Genomic DNA, 19,591 nt, shown 5'->3' with positions numbered 1-19,591 from the left:
CCAGAGGAGAGCTCAGTGCTGCCAAGGGGTGCAGGGCTAGGGTCCCCTATCTGCAGACACGGCCTGGCTGCCCTGCCCAGCCCAGCCCAGCCCAGCCCAGACTCACGGCCTTCCAGTCTGGGCACAGCCCCTCCTCCCCGTGCAGCATGTAGTCAATGCGCCTGCCGTTGCCCTTCAGCAGCTCTTTGCGTCCCTTCTGGCCTCCGCCGGGGCTCTTGCTGGTGGGGAAAGCGAGGTACTCGCGACGACCTTCCTCGCTCTCCAGGACCCTGCTCACACAGAAGGCACAGGAAGGCAAGGTGAGCCCCGCCCCCGCTGCGGTCCAGGTCCTGAATGTGGAGCCACGTTCTGCCCACAAGTCAGACCAAACCCCTGCATTTAAGATCTGTCTTCCCTGTGAGCCCCAAAAGGGACTGGGATGGACAGAGACCACACCCGAGCCTGTGAGTTCCTGACCGACCTGGGCCACTCCAGAATCTGCCTGGGAGTGTCCCGTGTCCACCGTGGGCTGGCAGCACTCGCTTTCCCTTTCTGAACCAGAACGTTGGCACCACCCAGAGCCCCAGTGACCAAGCTGGGGACAGAACTGCCCAGCCCCTCTCCAGGATGGGTTCTGCTCTGAGCTAAGAGTGTCCTGTTGTGGGGAACTTGATCTTTGCAGTGAGCCTCAGGGACCCTCCTCTTCTGGAAGTCCCCAGGCCTCCCATGACTCTTGTTTCAGGTCAGCAGGGGGCCAGGGGAGCCAGGAGAGCAACCAGACCCCATCCCAGGACTGGACTGCTGTGTCGGTCTGTCCCTGAGTGGCTGTGCCATCAAACCTCTGAGCCTCCATCGTCCCCTCTAACACAAGAATGATGACTGTGGCCCCAGAACACTTTGGGGACAAGGTGTGTCAAGAAAGGAACAAGGTAGGATGCGGCTGTCGCCCCATTTCTCAGTGGAAGGAAACTGATAGGAATGCGTATGTGTTGGTCAAGGATCTACAGGGAGGGCAGGGCGCTCAGGTGGAATGTTACGCCCTGAGTCTGGGTCTTCTGACTCCTTGACTGCCATCTGCTTCCTGCCAGGTTTCCTCCAGAGCCTGAATATCAGTGGGAAGGAGCCTTCAAGGAACACCCCATCTCAGTGGGCAGTTGCAGGCCAATGTTGGGAGTGAGAGGTGCAGCCACCGAGAGGCACTACACAGGCCTGCCTGCCCGGCTAATGCCTGGACAAATGGACAGGGCACCTGGACAGGCACAGCCAGCAAACATGGATTTCTGCAGGGTCTTTATCAGCCTTGAGATAAATAACACTAATGACATGCAGAACATCATTATATCTCAGAAATGTAATCCATTACTGTCCTTGGCCTTTGATAATTAATTCCAGCATCAGTGATGTAAGAGTTACTGATAGTCATTTTTAAATCATCATCTCATAAAAAGATAATTTTCTAGGCATAGGATGATGTTTCAAATTTAAGTCTATAATCTAATTAATTGGCTCAAATTAGCTGCAAGGAGCCATTGCCGTGGCTCTGTGCAGTCTCGGGCTGTGAATTATAAATTGGCTCTGCTGCTGGCCTCTCAACTGTGTCCTTTTTGGAAGTCTCGGGTTCAAGAATGCAGTTTGGCTGGGATGGAACTGTCTCTACTTTGAAAAGGACTGGCTTGTCTTATCTCTGTTCGTGTTTTTATTTGCCTAATGGGTGGCTACCAGCTGCCGCGCTCCTGCAGCAGACGCCAGCCCCAAGGCTCTTCCCCAAGGCTCTTCGACAGGGGTCTCTGCAGCGCTCGGCCTCGCCCTGGGAGATTCTGGTCCTTTTTCCTGTGCCCAAGGCAGGCTGGGGCTCAGGGCAGGCCAAGCTCTGGTAGAGTGGACCCGGACTCTGGGTGCCGGTGTAGGAAACACCACCTTGAGGCCCCAGGCCTACTCGGAGGCTTCTTCTTGGTAAGGATACCCCTGGGGCGTGAGGTCCACCACAGCGTCTGCCCACCCCCAGCTTGCATCCCTGAGGCTCTCACAGGCGTCATCCCATGGGGCTGTGCGCTCTTGTCTGCCCGCAGAGCCCATCTCTCCACACCTGTTTCTGGGTTGGTGCTCGTCCCAGACCTGGGAGCTGCCTGGATCTGCCTACCCTGCCTGACCATGGCAGCATGGGTGCTGGGTGCTTACTTTTGCAGATTGTCAGGGGTGCACACTTCCTCGTCGTAGAGACCGTCCTTGTCCAATAGGGTACCTGGGGACAAGGAGGTGAGAGTGGTCATTGCGGGAAGGGCCCAGCCAGCCTCAAGGAGGGCTGCCTCCCTGGGGCAGGAGGGGTAGGCCAGGGCTTCTGTGGGCTGGGCAGCTGAGTGCCCCCCCTCCCCCCAGCAGTGGGGTCTTGGGGGCAGGTCTCTCCGGGAAGCCCGTGGGGTATCAGGCCTTGGCAGTGCCCCTCCCCTGCCCCCGTCCCCCCTCCCCTCCCGCCCCAGAGTCCGTGCCCAGCCCCGGCTCACCGATTGCCCACGGCTTCTCCTCCCCAGGCCCCAGGCGGCAGGGGTCCTTGTAACGTGTAAACAGGGGGTGCTGCTGCTCCAGCTTGTCGTCTGTGCAGGGAGGGAGGGAGTGCTGAGGGGCTCCGGGCGTCTGGCCTGTCCTGGAGGGCCACCTGCCCCTGGCTCCGGTCTGACCAGAGTCACCAAGTCCCTGTCCCTCAGGTAACTGCCTCTGGGTGGGGTCTGTGTCCCCAGACAGATGGATCTGTGGTTCATCTGTCACTGGGTTTCTGTGTCCTTGAGAATGCCCCCTCTAACAGCCATCAGAATTGTGCCTGGTGGGACTTTCCTGGTGGTCCAGTGGTTAAGACTCCACGCTCCCAATGCAGGGGGCCCAGGTTCAATCCCGGATCAGAGAACTAGATCCTGCATGCCACAACTAAAAAAAAGATCCTGCACGCAGCAACAAAGATCCCGCGTGCCGCAACTAAGACCCGGCACAGCCAAATAAATAAATGTTTTTAAAAAAAAAAAAATTGTGCCTGGTGCAAAGTAAGAGCTGAATACAGACTTGGTGAGTATCATTAGCTAACCCCATTAGTCTGGGTTTCAGAGGCTCCCAGCCTTCCCTGCCAGAGGTTCATCTGTGGGGCATCTCTTTGTCTCCAGCAAGGTGGCCTCTGAGCTATTTAGGGAGAGAAAGGGCTCTTATTCTAGGATTTCTCGGGGGCAGAGAAATCATAGTCTTGCTAAATGTCCCACCCCCACGCTCTGGAGGAGCAAGAAGTTATTTGAGCTGCCTAACCCCGGTCTTTCCAGCTGTGACTGGAGCCCACGCCTCCCCGAGTGGCCGACCCTAATGGTGAGGAGCACGCCTCACCAGAGGAGCACGCCTCACCAGAGGAGCAGTTGTCAAAGTTAAAATCTCCGCAGACGACGTCAAACGCCACCAGCTCCTCGGGGTTGGCTGCGCTGGACGAGGAGGTAGATTTTCGGAAATCAGCCAGCCAGTCCTGAAGCATGTTCAGCTGCTCACACCGGATGTCACTGTCCTCTGTGCGGCAGAACCACAGAGAGATGATGAAGCTGCTGCCAGGCCCCAGCCGGGCCAGTCCCAACCCTCTGAGGGGACATTCCCCACCCGCTGAAGCTCGGGCCCCTGGACCCTACCTGGCAGGGCGTGCAGGTGTGTGCAGGAGATGTACCCGACAATTCTTTGGTCGTGAGGTGTATTTCCTACCTGCACCTGTAGGGGAGGAAGCGAGGTGTTGGTGATGAGGCCTATGAGTTATGAGTTACTGCTCTGAGCACAAGGGGACACTGGCGACTCCTGCCCCCAGCCAGGTCAAACCCTCAGAAGCCCAGCTCTGTCGACTCCTGGCTAGACTGGGGCCCCGGGAAGAACAGCACATGTCCTGCTTCTAGGAGTTTCTGCTTCAGTGTGGGAGGCAGATGCATGAAGAAGTACCAGCCTGTGGCATGGTGAGTGCCACCGACAATTCAGGCACGGTTTTACAGGAGGAGAGATGCAGAAATTGCTCCCCACACCCCTGCTGTCTCCTGGTGACCAGAAGATCCACGTGGATGACCCTCAAGTGCCAGCCCCTTGGTTCTTTGTCCACTCCTACCTGGTGGCTCTTTCCTCCTCCCCTTGGTCACACCCTGGACCTGATCATGGCTTGGAGCCCATCCCTGTGAAGTCTGAATCAGGCTCCCCTCTGGGATGTGGTGCAGCCACAAAGCCCACCACCCTCCTCCACTGTGAGAGGCCTTGGACCTTGCCTTCGGCTCTGTCTTCCCAGTCTCTGCCTCTCTGGCTTCATGAGCAGTCATTTTAGCTGCTTTTTGATTGTGGTCCCCTGTTAGTCCCCAGATCTGGGATGACAGCTGTGGCCGGTGTCACCATGGCACCTATGTCATAGCTGACCCCAGGCACCCCATGGCCTCCATCCTGAGCCCAGTCCTCCTTCCTCCACAGGGGCTTCTTCACGCTGTACCCTCCCCAACCTCGGTCCTTGCCTCCTGCTCACCTCCTTCACTGGAGACAGCGTCCCTGGCAGGTGGAGTGGGGCCGAGGGCTCCTCCCTGACTCCCTGCCCAATTGCAGGTGACCCTGGCAGACTGTTTCCACGGGTTGGCGTAATGAAAACGAGCATCTCAGTTGTACAGCACAGACAACTCGGCCCCCAGTGGTGAGCCTGGTGCAAGCCTGAGCCCTTGTCGGGCTGTGGTCGGGGAGGGGAGGGGAGGGTTGGCCACCCAGCCTGCGGGTTCTCAGGCCCTCTGCTGGAGGCTGTGACAGGAGAGTCCCTCCTGGCGTGCTCCCCAGACCGTCCTCGGGTGCCCTTCCCAGAGGCCTCTGGTTGGATCCACATCCTCTTCCTCTCTGGGCTTTCCTCCCATCTGAGCCTCAGCTGTCTTCCCCATATTTCACTAATCTATTTCAGACTGGGTTTCGTATGATGATGAGACCCTGGACCTTGGGAAGTCTCCAGGGAGGGTGACTGTAGAGGCCAGTTCTTGGCTGAGGTGCATGCAGCAGCAGCGCGGGTGCCCCTGGCCTCTGCTGAGCATAGCTCTGCCCGTCCTCCAGCTAACAGTGGCCTGGACTCATCACGGGCCCTCCGCTCTGAGAGCCTCGGGAGGCTTCCATCCTTTCTGCTGCTGAAGTCAGGTTGGTATTATTCTCCTCCATGAGGTCTTTCTCGTCATCAAACACCCTTAGCTTTCTACAGCTCTTCATCCCCTTTCCCAGCCTGGATAGATGCACATCTTTCCTTTTCCAGTGCCCAGGCAGATGAATGTCTGGTTACTTGATAATGGGCCTGGATTTGGGGCTGTTTATAAGCTCATATGTTCACCATTCACTTCTTGCCCATATTCCAGGCCCAGACCTTGGCCCAATGGTACCCCCAACCCTGGAATCCCTTGGAAATTACACACCATTGGTTCCCCCTGTTGCAAAAACACAACACAGCTTTAAAACCACAGTGCCCCCAGAGGCCACACGATGGTGCTGTCTGCATCCTCAGGCCAGGAGTCTGTTCCCTCCTCTATAATATTCACGCTGTGAGCACCATGCCTAGCGCTTCACAGATGCGGCCTTACTAGAGCCTCACAACAACTATGAGGATTATACTAAAATTACGCCATCGGTGGTCGGGGTCATGAGGCTCTGGTGGCGGAGGCCGGTTCAAATCTGATGCTCAAATCTGACGTTCTTGGCTCATGCCCAGTTCCTCCCCCTGCTCTACACTGCTTTCTGAGCTCCTGGTGACTGAGCCACGCTTTTCAGCAGCTGCCCATTTGAGGCTTTTAGTGCATAAGCCCCTCACTCGCTCAGCACTTCATGTCACCTGCCTGTGCTGAATCCTGGGTGGGGACGGAGACAAGTGCAGGGAGGCACCCCTCGACGCTGCTGCTGAGGAGAACCCGCCCCGAGGGAAGACACGCAGCACGAGGTATGTCAGCGCCCCCCCCCCCCTTCCTTCCATCAGTCCTGTGAGCTCACCAAGATCCACTTTATCATGTGCTGGGACTTACTGACTCCCGGCTTGAGTCCTCGGGAGCCTCAGAGGCTCGAGTTTCTCTTGCAAAAAACAAACAGTCACTCTGAGAGGTTGTGCCGTTAGTCCTGGTGGACAGACTGTCAATAGAGCAGGGCCCAGAATCAGGCGCTCTCCCTCCCGAGGCAGAAGCCAGTCCGTTCCCTCCCTCCTTTCTCCCGGGCGTCTCGGTGGCAGGAAAGCACACTTTCCTCGAGGATGAGAAGCTCTGCAGAGTAAATGGGTAGGCAGGGCTGGACGGGGAGCCCCGGGGGAAGGGCGCAGCCAGGCTCGCACACTTCCAGCCCCTGGGCCCTTCCGGGGCTGGCCTGGCTCCTGAAACCTCGCTTATTTCACTCTTCCACGTAGAGAAAGAGGCACACTCTTGCCAACAGAGACGAGCTGGGTCTGCTGTGCCGGGCACAACAGCTCTGCTCTCGAGTTCTGTCTGACGGGAGAGGCGGGCAGCAAGACACCTGGGGCCAGGGCTGAGGAACCCCCGAGGGAAAGCTGGCTTGTGCTGGACGCCGCTGAGGAGAGCTCCACTGAGGTGGGGCAGCCAGGACAAGGGGGATCGGCACATGGAGGCCCCTCAGGGTGCGGCTGGAGCAGAGCCCAGGGAGCTTGGAGGGGCCCAGGTGAAGGCTGACTTCTCCCTGAGGCAGCAGGAAGATGGTAAAAGGAGTCAAGACTTGGGACATGAGGAGGACGGGTTAGAAGTGGGAGGACAGCCCAAAACATCTGGGTGGATGCAGAGGAATGATGGCCTGGGCAGTGATCTTGCAGCTGGAGATACGGGGTGGACCCAGAGGTATCTGGAAAGTGAAAGTGGGAGCCCGGGTGGATTGACTGGGCTCAGGGCAAGAGAGTACTCAGCACGTGCGGAGATGGAGGCTGTGGAGCCACTTCCCCGGGCAGGTGCCTGGGGCCGGCTGGCCATGGTAACAGCTTGGAAATGAAGAGGGCTGGCCAAGTGGGGTCACCTGCTCTGGGGGCTGCCAACCCCCAGCTCAGGCTGAGAGCTGGACAGAATGCAGCAGGCCTGGTGCTGCCAGATCTGCCGAGGTAGGGAGAGAAGTTGCAAACTGAGTTTCATGTGAAATTGCTTGATTCTTAAATGTTGGCCAACACAAGAAATTTTTTAATGGTGTGGACCAAATTAAACATATCTGAAGACTAGTTTTAGATCCAGGAGGTAGAGGGCTCTTCAGCATTTAAAGGATGGGCAGGCGACAAGGATCCTGGAAGGAACGGCCAGAGAGGTAGGGGGTGGGAGGGAAGCCCACGTCGGAGGGGCTGTCCCAAGGAGACTTGTGACCCTGGTGGGCATGATAGTTGGGGTGCCAGGCTGAGGAAAGAGAGGAGGAGGGGGCGTGTGGCCTGGGGGAAGGCTTGAAGGGGCCCTGGCCTTTGAGCCATCTGTAGTAGGGCAGGCGCGAGGGAGAGGGTGCGTTCCCTCCCACCCACAAACTGACATGTCCCCTTCTTCCCCAGAAGGTCACTCTGGCTGCTGAGACAGAACACTGACAAACCATATGCCAAAATGGGGAGGTTGGTCTCCTGTAAGAGGAGTGCCTTCAATTTCAGCGTCTCAGGAGAGCCAGGGACCACAGATCTGCGCCGGCTGAGCCACACAAGAGGCCTGAGCGATGGGAGGGGAGTCGTGGGCGTTGGGGTGTGGCCCTGGCTCCCGCAGGCTCCGTGTGGACCATCCACCTGGGCCCTCGCTCCTGGCAGGAGCTTGACTGACAGGTGGCACTTCCCTGGACAGGCCAAGCACGGTCAGAGCTGAGGCCTGGGCATGAGCGCCTCACCACACTGGGCCTCCACAGTAGCCGCACCAGCCCCCTCCGTCCACGGAACTCCTTCTAGGAGAACTGAGAAGTCTTGAGGGGAATACAGAGAAGATCCGCACCCGAAGCAGCTGCTGCCTCTGGGGGCGGAAAGCCCTGTTCTGTAGCAGCTGGCCAAATGGTGCTTCGGAAAACTCTGGAAGCACCAAGAGCAGCTTTTGGATGGGGAGCAGAAAGTCAACATGCTGAGCGTGTCAGGCTCAGAAGAAGATAAATGCGTAATGACCAAATTACCATGGTCTAAAAACTCCCCAATTGCACCCAAATTAGCAGAAATAATTATGATTCACTTTAATTAGTGACTGTGGAAGTGAAGCCTCGGGCTGGTGGGCAGAGGGCCTGGTGTGGCAGCTGCGTGACAGCCAGGAGGGAGAGGGCGTCCTGGCCAGTGAGGCTGGTGGCCTGAGGGAGCGGTTGTGGTAACGGCCAGGGCCTGAGAGGCCTGCCTGCAAGCCTACAGCCATTTGTCTGCAATGATTCAGAGAAGGGGCTCCCTGCCTCCACCGCCTACCACCTTCACCACCGGCACCATGAGAACCTCCCAGGCCTCGCCGCTCCTGTGCCGCTCCCCACCTTGTGAGTAGGCTCTACGTTGCCCCCGCTTTACAGATGGGGAAATGGTGGCTCAGAGATCTGAGGAACTTGCCTGAGATCACCCAGCCTGAAGCCTCGGCTCCTGTCCCTGCATTCTTGTTTCCCTTGTCCCTGAGCTGGAGGCCCCCCGGTTCCGCTCCATGAAAGGCCTTGTCTGCCCCCTGCCCTCCAAGAGAGCGAGGATCCCGGCTGCAGCCTGCCTCCCCCCGTGGCTCTGGGACCTGCTGGCTGAGGCCTCCTACCTTGAGATACAGAGCTCCCTTCGAGGCCAGGCTGTCAGAGGACCGCCCATTGGGGTAACAGTGATAGGCCACGTCCATGATGGGGTAGCGGCTGGCAAAGAAGAGGCCGCTGTTGAGACACTTGAAGCTGCAGCAGCCGTGGCAGCCATAGACCCCGACATCATAGAGGATGTACTCGAAGTAGCCGTGCAGCTGGTCTTTCAACTTGGCGGCCGCCCGCTTGTCAAACACCTCCTGCAGGCACAGGAAGTCCAGGTTGGCGGGAAAGAAGGCTGAGACCTCGTGGTCAAAAGCCTCGTCCGGGTGGCGCCTCCTGCGCACGGCTGCCTTCTTTGCCACCGAGGCCTTGTACGGGAGCTTGCTGTTGGCGCCTGGCTCCCCACCGCCGCCGTCGGCCCCGGCCCGCGCCTTCACCAGGGACTCCCTGGAGGCCGAGGGGCTGCCCAGGCTCCCCGAGTCCCCATCCCGCTGACTCTGGTTGGGCGTCTGGCCCCGTGGGCCCCCACCAGCCCCGTTCCCGGCCTGGCCCCCAGCGGGGGGGTCGACGGCTTCGGGGGGCCGGCCCCCCTCGTCGCCACCGATGCGCACGATGCAGGCGTCCTCAAGGCTGCCGCCGTCGGCTGGGTCCCCGGAGGCCAGGCCGTTGGCGGTCTCGTCGCTAGGGTGATGCCCACCGTCACCCTTGTACTCCACAGAGGCCGTCCTCTTAATGCTCCCAGGGACGGCCCGGGCCACGCCATCACTGCCCTGCGGTGACACCAGGCTGCTGAAGCTGGCCGCGCTGATGGAGGTGTTGGTGGGTGAGTCGATGTAGATTTTGATCTGGGGCCTACTGGCCCCGTTGTGGATTCTCTGGCCGATTTCTTTGGCCCGGGCTTGGGTGTTGAAAACGTTGTTGAGCCTGGCCAGCGAGTCCGGGAGGAGGCAGAGGTTGGCAGTGGCGAAGCAGAAGCTTTTGCCAGGACCCGTACCCTTCCATTCACTGAGCAGGGCCGCCCCGCCGGCTGGGCCCTTGTCCTCCAGCCGGGAGTAGACGTAGGGCCGGCGGGCCGACTGCAGGGTGGACCAGAGGAGGAACCCAAGGAGCGCAAAGGGCAGCGAGGCGACCAGGAGGGCCAGGTAGACGGGCGTGAAGAGCACGGTGCAGAGCAGCTGGAGGTAGCACGGGTCATCCGCCCGCTGGCGCTTCTCGTAGGTGGTGGGTATGAAGGAGGCCAGGAGCCGGTCCGCCAGCCAGTAGCATGGGAAGATGAGGGCCCAGGACACGGCGTGCAGGGCAGACAGACAGCTGTTGGGAAAGGGGGTCGTGTACAAAACCATTGCAGCTCACTGGGCGCCGCGGCCGGCCCTACTACATGATGTCCCTGGCGGTGCAGGCACTTTCCTGGGCGGGGCAGGCGAGTGGGGGGCGGCCAGAGGAGGGTCACCTGCTGGTGAGACACGACTGTGGGTGGTCAGCGGCGCATGTCGGCCAGCCAGTCATGGTTCCCCTCAGTGGGCCATGCTGGGCCACCAAAGGCTGCTGGAGAACCTGCAAGACAGAAAGTGAGGGGGCTTTTATTCATCTTTAGGGGGGCAGGTCGGATGCTGGGGCCATTGCCCTGCTCACCCCGTTCCTGCCTCCTCTGACATGAGCAGGACTGTTCTGAGGACCAGGCCGGAGCCGGCAGGCTCATGTGGGGCGTTTGGGACCAGGAGCGGGCCTGGCACGCTGCATTTGACTGTGTGTTAGGCTCTCTTCGAGGAAACTGCCTGGTGACCTGACTGCCTCTAGCTGACCTTTTTCTTTTTTGGCTGCGCTGTGTGGCTTGCGGGATCTTAGTTCCCCGACCAGGGATCGAGCCTGGGCCCCTGGCATTGGAAGCTCAGAGTCCTAACCACTGGACCGCCAGAGAATTCCCTAGCTGACCATTTTGACCTTGTAAGCTAATTGCTTGGAAACTGGCCCAGGATTTGAGGAGCACAGTTGGTGGGCATGCAGGACATGGGTGTCCTAGAGGATGCCTGGGGCTGACACTGGCCTGGAGCAGCCTGAAGCCCGTCAGGAGCCAGCGGTGTGTTCAGAACAGGCGAGGGGTGAGCCTGAGTCAGAGGAGCTGCAGACACAGCCGCCTGTCACTGAGTGCCGAAAAGGGGCCAGAGGGTCCTGGGGCAGAGGACAGTGTGGCTGGTGGGGCCCCGGAGGGGAGAGTCCCTCCACAACCAGGCTCTCACTGTGCCCCAGCCTGCAGCATCAGACCGTCTCTGCCGTCCCGCTCCTGCTGAGCCCCAGCAGAAATATCCGCCTGACGAGGACCCAGGCACTGTGTGGGCCTTACCAAGTTCTAGAATGATCAGAGTTACCCAGTTACAGGGGACCCTGATGGTCCCTGTGACCTTTGAAGAAGCTCCCTGGAGCTTTGAGGGTCTGGCCCAAGCTTCTCCCCTAAGCCCTCCGCCACACAGCCCCAGGGCCCAGCTGAGGCTCACAGCTGCCAGAATGAGTCCACCCCGGGTCCCCACCCCAGCCCGTGCAGGAGCTGCTGGGGGTCTCAGAGCAGGCCCAGGGCCCCGCCCAGGAGAGGTCGCAGGTGCATTCATTGTACTGAACGTAGAATCAGTAAAGACAAGGGTCTGGACTATTTACCCAGCCTCCAGGGACCAAGGGGTGATCATTCTGTGGTGCAGCTGGTATAAACATAATGCAGAGTTTTTACGAGTTGATGTCTCACGGGCCCAGCCCTGCTTCTGCCATGGCCCCTTGGGGGTCTGCGTCCACAGGGCCATCTGTCCTGGCCCCACACCCTCTCTTCCTCCTGCCTTCCTGGTCACCTCAGCCAGGACCTGGGTGTCATCTGGACTCTGCCTTCCCTCAGTCCCCACATCCCATCAGTCCCTCCTGCCCACCCAAGCCCCCGTGGAGCCCCTGTGCTGGTCCAGGACTGCATCACATGTCACCCACTTTCCCGGCCTCTTCCCCATCAGGCCGTCCTCCACACGATGGCTGGAGAGACTCTGTCTAATCTGATCACATCACAGACGCCTCAGCCCCACTGAGGCCTTGCTCAGCACTTATTGGGCGTTGCATCTCCCCAGCCAGGCCCACCCATGTCTGCAGCCCCAGCCCGCTTTGTGTTCACCTCCCAGTCTCTGGATGTGGTTTCCTGTCCACGCCTTGCTATTTTCTCTGCCCCTCGTCCAGCTCACCCTTCTTCTTCTAAGACTCAGCTTAGAAATCACCTCCTCAGACAGGCCCTTTTGTCCCCCTTGCCAGGTGCTTAGGTACCTTCTCTGGGGACTCCCGTCCCCCTTGGGCATGGCCTGATCTCTGCAATTCTAGATCATAAACGCTCATGGGGTGAGGCTACCTCCCTGCGGAACTGGGGGCTTCTTGGAAGGAGGAGCTGCACTGAGGGCGCCGGGGTTCCCCGGGCTGCACCAGCAGCGGGATCTCAGGAAACGGGTGAGTAAACGTTGGTCGATCTGCCTCACGGTGTAAGGAGGGGGAGTTTCAGTCACCCAGTCGCACTCCTGCGGCCACCATCTGGTGTCGGGGTGGTGCTCAACCTGGAACAGAGCTTAATGTCGGAAGATGAACTTAAGCCGGTGGCTGTGTCTGGTTCTGGAGAATGTGTTTCACAAAGATTTTACTTTCTTCAGAGGAAATCACTTTGAAGCAAACACTGGAAGGTTACGTTTCGAAGCAGGTGTGTCTACTCAGACCACAGCCATCTGACCAGGAGTCCCTCACTCAGGTGTGAGCAACGAGGCTCACTGGTGGTGAGGCCGGAGAGCCGGCCCCAGTATCCTCCCCGCCACATGCTGTCCTGGAGCCTCAGACTCAGCCAGTGGCCTTCACCACCTCCCCCACACCCAGCCCGAATCCTGGCCTCTGAGGGCCAGACCCCGGGTCGGGTATGTCCTAACCCTGATGGCCTTGGTCCTGTGATTGGCTCTTTCAAGGGCCCTGTGAACTCAGGCCAGGCTGGTGGGCTGGGGCCCCAAGACCAATTTCATAATGACAGTGGCTGAAATTGGAGGACTTGCTGCAAGTGTGCTGACCCTCTGTGCCATGATCTCCTCTAACCCCACAGCAGGGCTGTGTCACCTCTGTGGCTCAGGGCTCGCAGCTCAGGCTTGGAGGGGCTGGTGGCTACCCAAGGAGGCCACACCTGCCGTCTGACATACTCACTTGTTCTTTCTTTAAATCCCAGCAGTTTCATTTGAGTTTAACCTGGAGTTGGGGTGACAGCCCCCTCGCACTCCCACGTAGCCTGATGGGTTTGCCTTCCCCTCTCCCACGGCACACCGAGCGTACACCTACAGGAGCCCGCTGGCTTCAGGCTGGCTGCAGCGAGAGCTGCAAGAGAGCACACAGCCGCCTGAACCATCTGGGCCCCCAGGAAGAGCCTGCAGTCCTGTCCCTGCAGGGTGGGGTGTCTGGAGCTTCCCCAGCTGCCAGGAGCACCCGTGGTTGGTACCAAGGTGCTCGGGGTTGGGGTCCAGGCCAGACACCTGGGGAGCCCTGGATGTTGCCCCAGTGTCACAGAACAGACCCCCTCCCACATCTCCCTCCCCTCTTTCCTCTTCTCTGTAGCCTGAGGTCATCAGCCCAGCCCAGCCAACACCATCTTCCCCCGAGCACCTGCCCCACCCGGCACCGTTCCCCTGTGCTCAGTAGCAGGCCACAGGCCCCAGACCCACAGTCTGCACCGCGGTCCGGAGGAGCTTCCGAAACAATCTGATTAGACTCTTTCTCCCTTTGGTGGTCTCATCGTCTCGGAGGACAAAGTCCAGTCTCCCAATCTCTGTCTAGGGTCCTCTGTGCTCCTGCCCTCACTGGCCTCTTTCCCCCCCAGCCTCCACCTGGGCTCCTCCACCACCTCTGATGCCCACTGCTGTCTAACCTCCAGGCCCCTGCCCCTGCCGGGCTCTCTGCCTGAGACTCCTTTCCTGCCTTGTCTCTTATCAGCTCCTCCTTACTCTTCAGGGCCCAGCTGATATGCCGCCTCCTGCGGGGTGGGATGGGGGGCAGGAGGGGTCTTCGTTGACCCACCCAGGGCTGCCTGTGACCCCCAAACCCTCTCCACGCTGTGCTGTCATCCTGGCAAGAACTGGAGTGGTTTAACATCTGGATCCCACAAACGGAACTCCGTCAGGACTATCTGGCTGAGCTCAGGGCGTGCCTGAGGAAGGGATGGGCCCTGCTGTGTCCAGGCTGAGAGGCTGGGAAGGTGGAGCGGGTGGGGCTGTCTGCCCCACAAGGAGCACTGTCACACTGTGTTAGGAGTCAGGCGTGGCTGGGCCCTGGCTGTGATGACAGCTCTGGAGGAAGGATTTGGGAGGAGAGGAGAGGGTCTGTTCTATTCACGCCTTGCTGCCCTCCAAGCAGAACTGGCCTGTGTTCCGTGGGGTGGCCATAGCTCCGTCATGGGTCAGAGGTAAATGCAGCCTCGCTTCATAAAAGGCTTCCTGAGATAAATTCTTAAACCTTCGGTTCTGTGTGGCTCATCCCCAGCTGGCTGATCAGGGTTGGGATCTGCTGGGACAGGGCTATTGGGTGGTGGTGAGTGTCCTTCTTCAGCTCCCCTGGGTCCTCCTCACTTCTGCTGTGGCCCCAGAAACACTTTTCGGCAAGTTCCCTCCCCAGCCCTGCCTGCAGTGGTAGGTGTGACTTTTCTGCCTCCCCTGGGCTGGTCATAGGAATGTGTTTTGTCCCCATTCAGGCATTGATGGATTTGAGGGGGCTGGCAGCCCAGAGGGCCGATGGGCAGCGGTGGCCACCACAGCGGTTCTCCAAGATGTGGTAGATCCGAGCACCTCGGTCCTTCCTGCCTGCCATCCTGGCCCTTCACGACTCTCCAAGGTCCCCTGTCCAGAACCCCTCCACCTGCCTCTCCTTCCACGGTGCCCTGGACATAAGGAGCCTCAGGTGCTGCCCACCTGCCCTGCTGCCACGTGCAGTCCCTGCATCCACGCACAGAAGCTGCTGATGCAATTGACACAAAAGGGATTGCCACCAACGGAGCTGGTTACTAAAGCTCTGTGGTTAATTATTTTGTCTCAGTGAAATGAAAGGAGGGTAAACAAACAACAACACATTAATTAGTCTGATCTACATTCTCTCCACGAAAGAGGAGAGCAAAGTTAAACATTGGAGGCTGGCAGCTTCTCAGAGAACCCGAGAGTCCTCGGAGGGCTGGCAGGGCAGGATGTGGTGCACAGGCGCCCAGCCTGCGCCCCAAGTCGCGGCCCTTTCTCTCGCCTGGCCCGGCCCGGGTTCTGTTTCCCAGGGAGGAACACCTGCCTCTCCTCCCCGCCGCAGTTCTCTGCTTCCGTGTCCTGGGGCTGGCACCTTTGCCAAGCAAAGTCCACCATGGGCATTTCTGGTGGGGCTGACAGGTCCCTCAAAGGCCCTGTGTGCTGAGCTGTTACCAGTCAACCCTGCAGGCAGGATTGCTCTTTCAGGTTGCTATTTTACAGCAGACCACCACCCTCGGGCTTATCCCTATTGTGAATCCTGGTGTGTGGCTTCTAGGGTTGCTTGGGGTGACCTCTGCCCCAATACCATGGTTTTCAGAACTGGCCTGGAGTCCCAGACACCCTCAGGTCCTGGGCTCAGGAGTGGGGGTCTACACAGTGCCCAAGAGAGGGCTCCCAGGACTCAAACGCTCTGTTCTAGAAGCAGAGACCACAGACTCACTCCCTCACCCCCGGCTGCATTGCTCAATGCTCAGCGTGGGCTCAAAGGTCAGGCTGACCTGAATGAAATCCTGGCACTGGAGTCAGGCTCACTGAGCCTCTGTCTCATCACGGGAGTAACAATACCTTCCTCCCAGGACTATCACGAGGATTAAAGGGGGCCAGGCCGCTAACATGGCTGGCCCTGTTTCCTTCCCTACCTCCCCCGCTCCTTGCAGGACCTCCCTGACCACCCCTCCCCTGAGGCTGGCCCCTGTTTGTTCTCCCCAACCTGTAAACTCAGTGGAGTTTGCAGACAGGACCAGCTGGTTCTGTGTGCTGTTCTGGGGGCAGCTCGAGCCTGCCCACTGTATTTCTAGGCCCCGGACTGACCTGCAGAGCCCTCAGATCCTCAGAGATGCCTCCACACTCTTTAGGTCGGAGCCACTGGCCTTCACTAACTTGTTCCTCCCCCTGCGGCGAGGACTGGACTGGGTCTGATTGCGACAAGGAGACCGGGCTGTGGAGCCAGGATGGACAGAGGAGCAGAGAGCTCCACAGTTTGCAGATGGGAGAGGAAGAGGCGGCTGGTCAGGTCCTGGACAGCACCTGGGAGGTCACAGGCCCAGCCACTCCCAGACAGGCAATGCCTGGGCCATTGAGAGCAAGCAGCTCACACCGCACTTGCTTCTGCAGGTTACTGATGATCTGTGGTGACCCGTCAACACGGAGACCCCCGGTTGCTAACCTGTGACCTGCAGCCACCACAGCATGAGAAGTGGGGACTCGGACTGATCAAAGTCACTGTCCTCAGAGCTCCAGGGCTGGCTAATCTGCCGTCCCCTGGGGTGGGGGGCATCCTCAGGGATAGGGCCTGGCCAGGCCTGGTGAAGATGAGTGAAGATGGCGGGGTAGAGAGATGGGTCCCCAACAGCCCTCGTGGGCGAGCTGCAGTGGACAGGATCTCTGCTTACTGGATGCCAAATAACACTGGCGCTGAGACGCCATCCCACTTCCATCTCCCTGGGAAGTGGACCTGGCATGTGTGCTGGTCCCCAAGATGAGCTGCACAGAGGCCCAAAGGGTCCTAGGGGTGCTGACTTTGAATTTAAATTTCTCCTGCAGCATGAAAGTGAGTAAGCCAGACCAGTTCTACTGGCGAAGGCAAGCCCTGGCTCCTCTGAGGAAGCCCACACCATCTTTTGGGATCTCTAAGCCTTTGGGAACTTCTGGGAATCTGGGTCAGGTGTTGCCCCATGTTGGGCTAGGATGGGCCCTGGCCCTCCCTCACACCACTTCCGTGTGGTCCTCATGCCTGCTGAGCACTCTCATCCCGGCAGCAGGGCTGGGAGTTCTGGAGCAGAGGGACTTCCTCTCATCGTCTTTGTTTCCAAAGGCTCACGTCTAGCAGGAGCTGGGCCAAGCCCCAGGTTTCCGCAGGAAAGGCGGAGAGGATTGTTCCAATCCAATGACCAGAATGTGCTCGCATCGCCGGCAGCACTGAGATCAGGGCCGGCCCATTTCTGCCTGGATGCCTGCTGGGGAGGGGTTGGCATGGCAACATGGGCTCTGAGCTGCTGAAACTTGGAGTCAACTCGTAGCTGGGAGGACAGAAAGAACGACGGAAGAGGATGCTTTCCCGTGCGACGCAGGTCAGACAAATCCAGGCTAATCCCTGAAAGCCACATCCCAGAAGCCGAACCAGGGTCCAGGATCTGGTGTGAACACATGTGCTGTAGCAACGACTCCCACCAACACAGCTGTACCAGGTAAATGTCTATTCACCCTTCCATGTCCAAAGCACCTGCCTCCCCTTCCTTGAAGCCCTCCCCAGCCTCCCTACCCCTCCCACCTCTCCCTCCCTTGCATATCCCCAGCTGTCCCTCTAATCGGGTACCTGCTGGTTTGCACATCAGGCCCCCCACCAGCCTGGGAGCTCCCAGTGGAGTCTCAAGCACCAACACAGGCCCAAATCCTAGCCTGCTCCAGCGCTATGGATGTGGCAGACCTACTTTGCTGCCCCACACCAATGCAAGGGGAGGGCCGTGAGCCACACCAGGCCAGTCGGCACCCCAGCAGCCTCTTGACCCCACTGAATGGTCACACGACCCTAGCTCTTCCTGGACCCCTCAGGAAAGAGGCCTGCATTTTCTCTGAGATGGAAGTACTAAGAGCCTAAAGCTTCTGGAGCCTTCCTGGAGAGTGAATCCAATTCAGAGGAAAACAGACCTTAGGGCTGGAAGGAGAGAGGCCAAGTCCTGGTGACATCTTTGAGCTCCAAGTTCCCTGTGCCTGAGGCCAACGCAAGCCCCAGAGTTTCTAACTAACGAGTTGGCAAAATACCTTTGTCTTTGCTCTAGACACTTTGATCTGGGTTTCTGTCATTTGCCCCCAAAAGGATCCTGACTAATATATACCTGCTACTTGATTTTTCCAAGACTTAATTCTTATCAGTTCCCTTCCGGTGCAAACCTCCTTTGGTACCCCCTGGCTTGCCTACTGGGCAAAGGGGGTCTCCCTCCTGAGTGCTCGAAGGCCTGGTGAGACCTGGTGCCTGTGGTTTTGTGCCCCATGAGCATCCCTTAGGAGACAGCAGTGCAGACATGATAAGCACAAACTCTGGTGTCAGAAGTGCAGGTTCAGGTCCTGCTTCTGATATTGGACAAGGTGCTTAACTGACTCTCTGAGCTATAGTTTCCTCATCTGTTAAGCACACATAGTAACAGTATCTCAGGGTAGTTAGAGATGATGGATGGGCAGCACTTAGCATGGTGCCTGACACATCTCTCATACAGTCAGCCCTCTGAATCCGCGGTTCCTCACTCCTCCGTATCCATGGATGCAGATCCCGCAGATACGGAGGGCTGACTCTGAGGGACTTGAGCATCTCTTGGATTTTGGTATCTGTGGGAGGTCCTGGAACCAATCCCCTGTGGATACTGAAGGACAACTGTAATATTATTTTATTACTACTACTACTACTGTTAATTTCTTTGTTGCAAAGGCCCTCAAGATACAGCTGGAGCCTTTGAAGTTTCCTCCTCGTGTGCTTGGTTGCTTGACAAAAAGCGTGCCCTGCTATCCCAAATGAGGGGCAAGGATGGTGCAGGGGGTGCCGGGCCTCCATCTCCGGACAGGACTGTCTACTGTGGGCTGCTTGTGCAAGCCCAAGTCACAGGCCTCTGCAGAAGCCAGATGCAGGCAGTGGGGCCATAAAATTTTCAAAACGAAATTTTCCATGGGAGCTATTAATGTGTCATGTGGTTTCTGAGAATAGGAACAGGCTGCAAGCAGCTCTGTGGCACTCCTTCAATCAGTCAGCCTCGGCATTTCCATGTCAGAACTCAGAAAGCCCAGATAAAGCCAATTCCTGCGTGACCGGAAAGCAAATCTTAAGCCAGGTTGAAGTTATATGTGCTGGGGTGCCCCAACCAACCTAGTGTTTAGAGTTGCAGGACCTTTGGGTTCAGGACCTTGTGTAGCAGGGATGTGGGCCAGTTGCCTGGGAGTGTGGGCTCCATAATGGGGTGGGGCTGCGTTCGAAGATCTGGCCACCCTCCCCTCCCCTCTATGGTCTGCCATTCCAGAATCATCTGTTGGTGACTGAAATGGGGACTGTTAAGGAGAAGGCTGGATGGTGGCTGATACCTAAATCCACACCTGAGCCATCCTGAGCGGCATCTTCTCTCATTCCTATGTACCCTTGTATTAGTTTCAGGAACCTGCCTGCAGCCAGATCTGTCTGCCTAGAGTCTGCTGAGGGCTGAAGCCCATAGGGCGCCTGCCAGTCCTTTGCCTTCACAGCGGCTGAACCCACGGTGGGGAGGTGCTGGGGGGTGAGGGCTTCCTGCATGATGAATATCAGGTCTGAGATCGCCCTGTTCACAGGGTCTGCTCCACTTGGCATTGACAGGGCAGCTCCAGGGCAGGACTGGAGCAGGCAGTTGTTGACTACTGGAGAGGTCACGTGCCAACAGCTGAGCATCTAGACGGGCCTGGGCCTCCTACTTCAAGAGCTCTGGGCCTGCCCAAGTGCTGAGGTTTGTGCCTGAGCCTCGCCTTGCAAGTGGCCAGAAGCCGGGCATCCTGGAACTCCCTAGCAGGTCACGTCACCTGCCTCAGGTGAGCCCTGTGTTGTGTGCTGTGTGACCAGCTGAGTGCCAGCCCCCAACAAGTTCCCTGCTGGCCAGCGCCACTCAGGAGAGTCCTTCCTCAGGGACGGACACTAGGAAGAATCT

General features: G+C 58.5%; 2 protein-coding genes across 5 annotated transcripts in view; one reads left to right on the top strand and one right to left on the bottom strand.

The window, feature by feature from the left end:
* SMPD3 (sphingomyelin phosphodiesterase 3) overlaps positions 1 to 19,591 on the bottom strand; it is an 83,471-nt gene that overhangs the window by 4,083 nt on the left and 59,797 nt on the right. Inside the window, exons 2-7 of one of the 4 annotated variants that reach the window (XM_082369872.1) lie at positions 8,694 to 10,224; positions 3,630 to 3,705; positions 3,358 to 3,513; positions 2,481 to 2,570; positions 2,158 to 2,221; positions 107 to 269 (exon numbers count right to left, since the gene is read on the bottom strand). In XM_082369872.1, the coding sequence (XP_082225998.1) occupies positions 107 to 269; positions 2,158 to 2,221; positions 2,481 to 2,570; positions 3,358 to 3,513; positions 3,630 to 3,705; positions 8,694 to 10,013 (1,869 nt within the window). In that variant the 5' untranslated portion in view covers positions 10,014 to 10,224. Of the gene's footprint in view, positions 1 to 106; positions 270 to 2,157; positions 2,222 to 2,480; positions 2,571 to 3,357; positions 3,514 to 3,629; positions 3,706 to 5,907; positions 6,661 to 8,693; positions 10,374 to 19,591 lie in introns of those variants that run through there. The other 3 variants (XM_082369871.1, XM_082369873.1, XM_082369874.1) reach the window with 3 other exon arrangements.
* Positions 5,809 to 17,781, top strand: LOC309617527 (uncharacterized protein; the record flags this gene model as incomplete). Its single annotated transcript, XM_082369997.1, has 4 exons — positions 5,809 to 5,920; positions 12,013 to 12,135; positions 14,399 to 17,122; positions 17,487 to 17,781. 3 exons carry the CDS (start codon positions 5,809 to 5,811, stop codon positions 14,740 to 14,742), a joined length of 579 nt encoding a protein of 192 aa, XP_082226123.1. The 3' UTR covers positions 14,743 to 17,122; positions 17,487 to 17,781.

The sequence above is a fragment of the Balaenoptera borealis genome (assembly GCF_965194805.1).
Source record: "Balaenoptera borealis genome assembly, chromosome: 19".
In the NCBI taxonomy this organism is placed as follows: Eukaryota; Metazoa; Chordata; class Mammalia; order Artiodactyla; family Balaenopteridae; genus Balaenoptera; species Balaenoptera borealis.
The sequence above is the reverse complement of the archived record's forward strand: the minus strand, read 5'-3'. Positions and strand labels throughout refer to the sequence as shown.